The sequence below is a fragment of the Geospiza fortis genome, unplaced genomic scaffold, assembly GCF_000277835.1.
Source record: "Geospiza fortis unplaced genomic scaffold, GeoFor_1.0 scaffold132, whole genome shotgun sequence".
In the NCBI taxonomy this organism is placed as follows: Eukaryota; Metazoa; Chordata; class Aves; order Passeriformes; family Thraupidae; genus Geospiza; species Geospiza fortis.
The window spans coordinates 1,159,169-1,170,141 of record NW_005054446.1 but is presented as its reverse complement, the minus strand read 5'-3'; the positions used below and the strand labels follow the sequence as shown (position 1 = coordinate 1,170,141).

The following is a 10,973-nucleotide window of genomic DNA, read 5'->3' as shown; positions in this document are numbered from 1 at the left end:
ACAGTGTTTCTTGTCATGGAAAAGAAATACAAAATTATGCCTCTGACTTTTATCCTAGTATCATAATCAGAAACACATTTGAAGACCTGATTATTTGCATATTTTCCTTCAGAGTTAAATCCATAAAAGGGGGTTTAATACCTTGCTCTACTGTTCTAACTAAATGTTTCCACATTTTTTTCCAGTTAGGCTCGCTGTTTCACTTCTGGAAAATATTGTGTAATTACTTCCTGATGTTGTTAAGAACCCCACAAATTCTCCAGAGATCTGGTTGCTTCTACTTTGTTCTACTGGATCATGTTTCATTTAATTTTTCATTTTATTAATTTGAGATATTTTTAATAGTGTAGATGTATGGGTTTAAAAAAAAAAACGTCGTATCTTGCAGTAATATCTGAAAAGGTTAAAAATACCAGTTTTAAGAACTTAACACTGAGAAAAAAGAAACAGCTGGCAAGAGCAAAGGTAGTGGTGCATGACTCAAACTTAGAACAAAATGTAGAGCCTGAACTACAAATTAGCTAATGTTTCTGGGCTTCTTCATTAACTCACTGACCTCTGTTTCCATTCCTCAGAATATATACATGCCACCAGTAAAAGTCTTTTAAGGAGAAGTACACGCATCACGTGCTGCTCTTACAGAGCAAATGCAACCCCTGGTCAGTGCCCAGGTGCATCCCCTGGACTTGGGAGCAGCTGTCAGTGCCCCATCTGTCCCCATGGGTGTCCTGGTGGCCCTGGTGGCATCCTGACCCAGCTGGATCTGGTGCCTCCCTCAAGCACTGTGTTTGATGTGCCTGTCCAGGGCATCAGGCTGTTCCGCAGCTGGACTGCTGCTCTGGGTTTAAATTTAAACTTAAATTAAGTTTTCTGTGACACTTCATAAAAAATGTCACTCTCCATCCTATTTAACTAATTTCAAAGGCAGAACCTTACCCTGAAGTGTTTGAACTTCAATGGAAAACTGCAGGGCAGGTGCTGATTTGTGGAGCTCTGTTCATGTTGTCTTTCACCTGGGTTCCTCCACTTTTCTCCCAGTTTGTTTTACTTAAAGGAACAGGGTTTTTTATCTTGCTGGAGCTTCATCCAAGGTTAGAGCTGGGCAAAGCATGTTCCAGGCCCTTTTTAATGGGGCTGTGTCCTTCCCAGCACATGACAGTGTGGGGACAGTGTGAGTTGGAGTTGGTGTGTGCACCTTGCCCAGTGTGAGGGGAGTGAGGGCAGGGACTCAGCACAGAGGGAAAGGCAAGTTCAGTGCAGAGCAGTGTCTTTGAGAGGACTAGGAATCCAGAATTACTGGAGTTATCCTTTTATACCACAAAAAGAAACTATGGCCTGACCTCTTGCCATGTTTTTGGCTATTAACATATATTTTATAGCTCTGGGTTTATTTAACTACAGATCAGAGCAGCTTGTGTGTGCAGTGATATTTAACTGGGAGAGCCAAGGGTGCATTTGGAGATTTGGGAACTTTTCTGTTTACCAGAAACACTGAGTTAGTGACAGAGGTCACAGATTTCTAAGCCAGCGGAGGATTCTGCAGGGTGTGAGGACAGCAGGCAGGTTTGTATGAGCAGTGGCTCAGGGGGCAGCAATTGGGAGCCTGCCTGACAGCAGCAGCAGAATCCTCCTTTACAGATGTTTGTCAACCCTGGGGGCTGTTGGCAGAGCTTTTTTACTCTGTTTAGCACTACTCTATTACTCTGCTCAGCTATGATTCCACATTCAAGTTGCTGAATTTTTCAGCTTTTTAAAAGCCCCACTAATGAGGTTCATTTCAGTAGTAAACCAGAAGTGGGGTAGAACCATTTGTGTGTTCAACTTCCATTTCACTTTTGCACCTTACATTTATTCTTTTACACACCAGCCTTTTCAGCCATCATAACTCTCAATATTCCTAACTCGCCCTTCTCTCCCTCTTCCTATTCATCACTCAGCCTAATCTCCCTGGGGAAACCTGCTTGCTGCTTAACCTCTCACCCCTTGTTAAACAGCTAATTTCTCTTTTCTGCTACTGATCCTGGCAGCAGGTTCAACTTGATTTTGGTTTTGAAGGCAGGGAGGTGTGGGGAGCAGAGAAGCACAGGAGAATTACAGGATAGCTCTTGTCATAAATGTCTGCAAACCTTTCACGTACCAGCTCTGGAACTGAATTAGTTACAATTAGCTTCAGCATTAGGATTTGCAGCGCTCCAGAGCAAGGAAAATCCTGTTCCTAAGTCCTTGTCAAAGGACATTTTTATGTGTACTTGTAATGCCCAAAGCTGGTGGCCAGGCAGGCAGCACCAATATTTGATTTACAGCATTTACAGCAATTTGATTTACTGAAGTTAGTTGCAATTAAGCTTCAGCATTAGGATTTGCAGTGCTCTGTGACTGTGCTCACAGGGGTCCCAGGATGAGGGAAGAGACGAGGATCTGACTCCACGTTTCAGAAGGTTGATTTATTATTTTATCATATATATTATATTAAAACTATACTAAAAGAATAGAAGAAAGGATTTCATCAGAAGGCTAGCTAAGAATAGAAAAGGAAAGAATGAATAACAAAGGCTTGTGGCTTGGACAGAGAGTCCGAGCCAGCTGACTGTGATTGGCCATCCATTAGAAACAGCCACATGAGACCAATCACAGATCCACCTGTTGCATTCCACAGCAGCAGACAACCATTGTTTACATTTTGTTCTTGAAGTCTCTCAGCTTCTCAAGAGAAAAAATCTTAGAGAAAAAAAATTTCAGAAAATATCATAACTACAGTGCTCCAGAGCAAGGAAAATCCTGTTCCTAAGTCCTTGTCCAAGGACATTTTTATGTGTACCTGTAATGCCCAAAGCTGGTGGCCAGGCAGGCAGCACCAATATTTGATTTACAGCATGATCTTTCTATAAATAGGTGAGAGTGTCCTTCATGAGCTCCATTTCTAAACACTTTAAATTAAATACAGAGGAATTGTACATATTGCACCACTAAATTTTCTGATGGACTTCTGAAGTTCACAGAACAGTGAGGCCACTTGTTAATTTGCTATTTTTAGCTCTAAGCTCACAATGCTTCCTCCTTTGTTGCAGCTTCATCGCCGTGGAGAACATCGACAGCTACTGCGTGCTCATCTCCTCCAAGGCCGTGTATTTCCTGAAGAGTGGAGACTTCACAGACAGGGATTGCATCTTCCTGGAGGTCAGGTACGATGACCTGTACCACTGCCTGGTGTCCAAGGACCACGGCAACGTCTACATCCAGCTCACCAAGAAGGCTGTGAACACGAGCAGCGGGCTGGCCATGCCAGGCCCCTCCCAGCAGCGGCCCATGGTGAGCACTGGCACCCTTCCCCTTGGCACCAGAGGGATTTAGGCACCTTCCCCTTGGCACCAGAGGGATTTAGGCACCCTTCCCCTTGGCACCAGAGGGATTTAGGCACCTTCCCCTTGGCACCAGAGGGATTTAGGCACAAGTTTTGTTCTGTCAGCACTGGAAACAGCTGCTGCCAAGGTTTCAGTGGCTCCCTAAACTCCTGAGAAAGCTGAAGAAAGGAGAACACTAAAATAGTCCTACAGGCTGAAAAGTAACAGGAAGAAACATGTATTTACCTGTGAAAGGCTTTTAACTTTTAACCACATGGGCACTTTGCTGTTTAATCTTCTCCTACATGCAGCAGTTTTTACTGTGAGGTCTCTGATGCTGGAAGCAGTGTTTGTGTTTTGTGCCATTGCAGCAGTTGCTCAGGGGCTGTTTTACAGGCACAGTTACAAGCTCACCCCTGACCCAAGGCAGTTCACATTCCAAACAGAACAGCCAGATAAAAGGTGGGAGGGGAGGCAAAGGAAATAACCTCAGATATGGCACCGTGTTCCTGCTCTCACCCTTGAGTATCTGTGTGTGTACCTGGTGCTCCCTCACGCTTCTTCCTTCCTCCAGCCTAAGTGCTGAGAAGGAAACTCCACTGAAACCTTTTTGTCCCTTACCTCAAATCTAAAATCTCTTCTGTTCTAGCTGACAGCAGGAGCACATTAAGAAAAATCCCCTTTATTTCTGCAGGTGAAAGTGAAATCAGAAGCTCTGGCAGTAAAGGTGTCCCAAGAAATCAACTATGCAAAGAGCCTTTATTATGAGCAGCAGCTGATGCTGAGACTTAGTGAAAATCAAGAGCAACTTGAGCTGGACTCTTGAAAATCCATTTCCTCACTGCCAGAAAGAGCTGCAAGTACCAGGCTGGAGCCAGGACTGTGTGACTAGAGAAGGAAAAAATATAATTTTAGTATTTAGAGAAAACAAAAGAGGTGACTTTTCTTTTTTTAAGCACTAGTTGTATACCAGAGGTGTAGCTGACACAGCTTTGGGTCTGGGAGAAGCCCTGTATTTTGCTAACATGTATATATGTACAAGTGTCCATGTAAATACAACTGCAGAGGGTGTTGGTATAAATATGAGTCTGTTTACTGTGTAAAGAAATTAAAGGAGCTCTACTGAGTCACACTGCACTACCTGACAGAAGCCCTTCTCTCTGTCTTTTTTTTTCCTTGAGAAAACTGATTTTCACAGTACAGGAATGTAGATAAACCTTTAAAAAATAAAATCAAGAATTAATTTCAGCTTTTGGAGCACAGGTGTCCTGTGGTTTAGAGCTTTAACACCATGAGTAGGGTGCATTAACACTGTGATTAGGGGGCACTGGCTGGGTTGTTTGGTGGGCTTTTTGTTGGTTTTTTTTTTTCTCTTAACTCACTAATACAGGTAAATACAGGAGACCTGGTCTTGCACTGAAATGTCAGCCTCTTTTTTAACAAAAAAATTGTATTTTGGTAAATAATACAGGGAGGATTCAGTTTTACATTCACAGTCTGCATCTCAAAGCCTCTTTCCTGATTTGTTTTTGAAGTAGTTGAAGTGAGCAGCCTTGGAAATTGAACATTTAACTTCAGATTTTTCCTTCCCTCAGATGGAGGAAGGGTGGGGGGAGAGGAGACTTCCAGCTTGTTGGACTTCACAATATCTTGAGAACTAAACTTCTAAATAAAACAAACAAGAATTTTTTTCCCTGATGTTGTACAGCACATTGGTATTTGTCTCATTAACTGTGACCACACTGAAGAGGGAGCAGTGAGTGCTTTAAACACCTTGACCCACAGAACTGGAGCCCTCAGTGTCTCATTTACTCCCTGGAGGTGCCAGGTTTGGATTGGAAGACACAACTCTCCAATAACTGCTGAGTATTTAAAACCTGCATTTTAAAGTGTGACTTCATAAACATTTTGATTCAATGTAAGTAGACCTTTTAAAAGGTAAAATAACTTGAAGGTAAAGTCCTTTCATGAAGACACATGGGCATATTTTGATGCTGAAGGTTAGAATGAAACCACTTCTGAGCTCTTGTAAAATCCTGAGCTGCTAAAGGTGGGGAGGGAGAACAAGGAGCAGTTCTCACTGCTGTGTTGAGCACTGCAGGGGATGGATGGAGTGCTTGGGGTCAGTAACCATCCACGAGGAGATGATGTGCAAGCACCAGAGCAGCCACTGAACACCCTTGGGGTGCCCTGAACTCAGTTGGTGTGAAAAAACCTGTCCACCTTCAAGGTGTAGTAAAGAGTAGATGAAATAACACCTCAGCAGGGCAGGAAGGAAGTCACTCTGACTGGTAGAGAGACCCACACAGCATGGAAATGACACCTTTCCATGTCTTCCTTCTCTTCTCCCCTTTCCTTGCCTGTTTTCCCAGTCCTCTCATCCCCTTTACTCATCACATCCTTTCATTTTCCTTCCTTTTCTCATCCTTTCCACCTTTCTTCCTCTTTACTGTCCTCCCCCTTGCCCTGCCCTCCCCTTTATTCTCCTTTTCTCCCATTTACTGTCCTGCACTCCCCTGTCCTCTCCTCCCTTGCCCTTTTCCCTGGCCCAGTTTCACTCCAGTGCTCCTGCAGAGGTGAAAAACTCCAGGGGCTGTGTCCCCACTGTCCCTGCTGGAAACAGCCCCAGGACAGACAGACAGACAGACAGGCATCACTTGGCTGCCCTCTCCTGAGACAGAAAATGTCTTCACTTTCTCAAGGCATGGAAGTAACTGGAAAAAAGAAATTAAATGTTAGGCTCCAAAACCAGGGCTGAAGTTCCGTGTGTCCTGTGGCATGGTCACAGTGAAAACTCCTCTTCCTTGCCATCCCTGCTGGATCAGGAATGATCCTGTTCCCAACAGCTCCTGCAGCCTGAGGGGTTCCTGCAGGGATGGGAGCATGGGGCAGACATTACCAGCACCCTTCCCTGCCCTCTGCTCCTGCCACAGTCCCACAGCTCAGTGTGATCCCAGCAGCTCAGTGTGATCCCAGCAGCTCAGTGTGATGCCAGCAGCTCAGTGTGATGATCCCTCTGAGCAGCTCCAGCCCCAGGGCTGCTTTCCAGAGCAGAGCAGTGTTTACATTTTTGTGGGGAGCAGCTAAGTGGCTAAATGGGCCCCATCTCCAACCAGAGCAGTAACCAGACATTTCCCAGTGACAGGGACCTTTTGATCTCTCCACTATCTCATTTCCTAAACTGCATGATGCTTTTCAACATTTATCTATTTTCTCTTCAATAAAATACTTTGTAGCCTCTTAGCCCAACTGTACAGATTTTTTACACTTCTTTTTCTCTCTAAAGCACTGTTCAGTACAAACCTGCTCCCTCCAGTGCACAACCCACTGGGCTGACAGATCCTCTCACACTTGCTCCGTTTTCCTTCTCAGAGGAATCCACCTTGATTTGCTGCTCACAATGACTTCACCTCGGGTACCTCATGCTGAAAAAGCAGGTTTCAGTGAATATACTCTCTTTAAGATTGTTGCACAGATATTAAAAATAGAAAAAAAAAACCAACAAAGCAAAATCAAAGCACATTTGAATTAAGTCAAGAGTTGCTCAAAATCCATTTATACAAATTTTCACCTGACAATAACACTGTGCATGTGTATGCATCTGTGTTTTTTAAATATGTACACCCACCTCCAAAAGTACATATACTTCAAAATTCTCTTGAAAAGCAAAGGCTGTGCTCCAAACTCTCTATTCCTCCCTCCTAAACCTCCTAAGGTTGTTGCAAAGAAAGAACAACCTTCATTTTCTGAAAATACATGCAATAAAGTAAAATAATACAAAAAATAATAAAAAAATAATATAATAAAATTTGCCCAGAGCTTCAGACCCCAGTTTGGATTACTGCAGCATTCCAGCTTGACAGCACACTCTTACTCCACATTATGTTGCTTAATTTTATCAAATGCAGGACTGGGACAAAGCACTTCCAACTCCCTTTGTGTTACAGGTTTGACTTTCTTGCAGCCCATTTCTTGCAGCTGCTGGTCTGGGAGCTCTGACAGAGGGCTCAGGGCAGCTCAAACCCATCTGCTTTCCCTGCCACAGCCATCCCTGGCTGAGGAAATTTTGTTAAAAGGACTCAGAGCAGTTTGATCGAACTGTGGAGTTTTTGTGGCTCTCCAGAGCAGATTTTCTGGAGTGGGAGATTGGGAATTGAGAACTGGAATGGAGAGCTCAGCCCCAGCTGGGTCTGTGAGCAGCCCTGCTCGTGCCTCGGGTGCAGGAGAGGGCAGAATCTGACAAGGATTCCTGCCAGAAAGAAAAGGTTACTCATTAACCACTGACAAACACTGGGGGAAAATAATCATCTTGTTTTGCTTAGCAGAACCACGGCACATTTTTGGCCAGAAATACAAATGCTGTGGGTGCAAACAGCAGTTCCCTTAGAGGGGTCAGCTCTGCTCAGGGCCTGGGATGCTCATGATGAACAGAGAGCACCAGAATCCCAGAATCCAGACTGGTTTGGGTGGGAAGGGACCTTAAAGAGCAACCCATCCTCCCTGTGCCATGGCAGGGACACCTTGCACTGTCCCAGGCTGCTCCAAGCCCCATCCAGCCTGGCCTTGGGCATTTCCAAGGATGGAAATGTCCTTGGAAATTTCTGAGGCAGCCACAGCTTCTCTGGGCACCCTGTGCCAGGGCCTGCCCACCCCATGAAGGGTACTATTATGTATTGTAGGGTGTATTATCTATCATAATATATATAATATAATACATATAATATTGTATATTATAATATATAATTTTGTTATAATATATAATAAAATTGTATATAACATATAATATATTATAATATAGATAATTTTATATATATATACATATATATAAAATATATAGGGTGCAGGGTGCATTATGTATTATAATACATAATTTATCCATAGCACAGTGTCACACAGGGGGCTGGCTGGTGTGTTTGGATTTTTGGGTTTTCCTCCCTGACTGTGCAGTGCCCAGCCCTGTGCTCAGCACAAAGTGTGGGTAAAAGCAGCCCTGCTCCTCAGGCTGCTCTGGGCTGACTCAAAAGCACTGAAAGGCCATGGGCCAAGTAAACAGCTTCCATGTGCATTTCCAGTTTGGATAAATGGCTGGGTCACCCAGAGGACAAGGGCTGTGGATGGGAGCTGCAGAACAATGGGTTCTGATAATGCCAGCAAAAAAAAAAAAAGAAAAAAAAGAAAAAAAAGTCCCCTGCATGCTGCAGCTGCAGAGGAATTCTAATAAATAAAGGAGAAATCCGTCATACCAGCTATCCCTCAGCCCTGCAGACACCACAAAAGCAAACATTTGCTCTGCCCCAGGAGGCTGACTCACCATTCCTGAGGACTGCTGCTCCCAGGGCCTTTGGCAAACAACTGACATCCAGCCCTACAAACCACTGGGTATCAAAATAATGATGTAGCAAAAAACCTGTGCCTGCATGCAGGTTTAACGGGAGGGAAAAAATAAAATCATTTTTACAAGTAACTCAACATTTGCATGGCCAGAGTCCCCCAGCCCCTACAGCAGGTCCAGCAGCAGCATCAACACTGATCTCTCTCCTCTGCCAATGGGCAATTCCAGGCCCTTCCATTCATCCTTTTCTGGATTTCTTTGAATCTCAAAGTATGAGGGGAGCAGTATTTGAGGTAAACATCCCAGAAATGTGAAGATTCTATTCAGCACACCTTCTATGCCAGAACAGATCTTTGTTTGTGGTGCAACAGCACTTTCATGATCCCTCAAAGGATTATCCACAGAGAGCATCCTTACATCCTTATCCCCCAGTTCAGACCAGCAAATGTTCCAGAATTTTGTGTAGAAATGGGTACAATCATTATTTCTGACCTGGCTCAGTACAAAGCCGACACCAATCATGCTGTTTATAGCCACAGAATTGTTTGGCTTGGATGTTTCCATGGATCTACCACTGCTCCGGGCAACCTGGGACTGTGCCTCATCCTCACTGCAAAATTTCCTTCCTTACATCTGCTCTGAGTCTGCTCTCTTTGAGATCACTTTCCCTTCTCCTACAGCTGCAGGCCCTGCTGAAAGGTTTATCCCCATCTTTCCAGTGGCCTCTTGAAATAATGGAAGGGCTCTAAGGTGTCCCTGGATCCCTCTCTGCTCCAGGCTGGTCTCCAGAGGAGCTCCAGCCTTTGGGGCATCTCTGTGGCCTCCTCTGGATCAGTTCCATGATTTTCCTGAGCTGAGGGCTCCAGACCTGGATTTCCTTCCTCTCTGTATTGGGTGCCTCTAACCTGTGCCTCAGTGGACAATGTCACCTTCACATGGGAACTCCTTTTGTGGCAGTTGTCATTCCTTGATATTACTACTCATACATTTTGCTTCACTAACTCTAATCCCAACTGCTGATCCTGTCCATAAAAAAAATATATTTTAAATCAGACCAGTATCTACCTGGAGAAATTCTGTGCTGCTGCTGAAACCTTGTGAGCAAAAATAAACAGCTGCCAAGGTCATAGTCACAGTGAGGTCACACCAGAGCTGACATTTATAAGCAGGTTTAAGAGCCAGCTCCCCCACTTTCAGCTTCCTGAGTTCTAACAATAAAAATCCACATCACACTGTACAGCTTCACTCACCTTTCTCTCCACAGACACCTTTCCCCTCTCCTTTGAGCACACACCAGAGGGAAATCAACGTGCAGAAGAACAGGAATTTATACATCTGTGACCCTGTTCTCGGGTGTCTTAGGATGAGGGAAGAGACGAGGATCTGACTCCATGTTTCAGAAGGCTTGATTTATTATTTTATGATATACATTATATTAAAACTATACTAAAAGTATAGAAGAAAGGATTTCATCAGAAGGTTAGCTAAGAATAGAAAAAGAAAGAATGATAACAAAAGCTTGTGGCTTGGCCTCTCTGTCCGAGCCAGCTGACTGTGATTGGCCATTAATTAGAAACAGGCAACATGGGCCAATCACAAATCCGCCTCTTGCATTCCACAGCAGCAGATAATCATTGTTTACATTTTGTTCCTGAGGCCTCTCAGCTTCTCAGGAGGAAAAATCCTAAGGAAAGGATTTTTCATAGGAGATGTCTGCGACATGCATCACCCAGAGCACATCTCAGGCCATGCAGGAATTCCCCAGCAGTGCTGGGAGCTCTCCCAGTCCCAAAGAGCAGCAGCCGCTGCCACAGCAGAGCTCAGGGCGCCAGTGACAGCTCAGCACTGCTCCTGTGCCTCAGCTCACGCCTGTACTCACCCCAAGGTTATCCAGTGATGATCTGCTGTGGGTTCCAGTGGAAATAACCCCACAGAGCACAGGGATCCACATCCACACCTCAGCACACGGAGCAGGGCAGCGCTGGGAGAGGTTTCACTGCAGATTTCCACACAAATCCTGAACTGGGCACCACTTCTGACAGAAACCCATCACTGAGTGACCATGGGCACCATCCCAGGGGCTGGGCATCCACAGCAGCCACATCCACAGCAGCCACATCCACTCCTTCTCCAGGGTGCACCCAGTGAGGACTCTCCCAGCTGCCCTGAGCACATCCAGAGGGGGCAACGAGGCTGGAGAGGGGCCGGGAACACAAACCCTGTGAGGAATGACTGAGGGAGCTGGGGGTGTTCAGCCTGGAGAAAAGGAGACTCAGAGGTGACCTTATCACTCTCTACAG

At 44.9% G+C, this 10,973-nt stretch overlaps 1 protein-coding gene across 1 annotated transcript in view; it reads left to right on the top strand.

Moving 5' to 3' along the window:
• Positions 1–5,036, top strand: part of VPS13D (vacuolar protein sorting 13 homolog D) — a 96,969-nt gene extending 91,933 nt beyond the window's left edge. Inside the window, exons 68-69 of the mRNA XM_031062339.1 lie at positions 3,069–3,309; positions 4,036–5,036. Coding sequence (XP_030918199.1) covers positions 3,069–3,309; positions 4,036–4,167 — 373 coding nt within the window. The 3' untranslated portion in view covers positions 4,168–5,036. The remainder of the gene's footprint in view (positions 1–3,068; positions 3,310–4,035) is intronic.
• Positions 5,037–10,973: the final 5,937 nt, after the last annotated feature.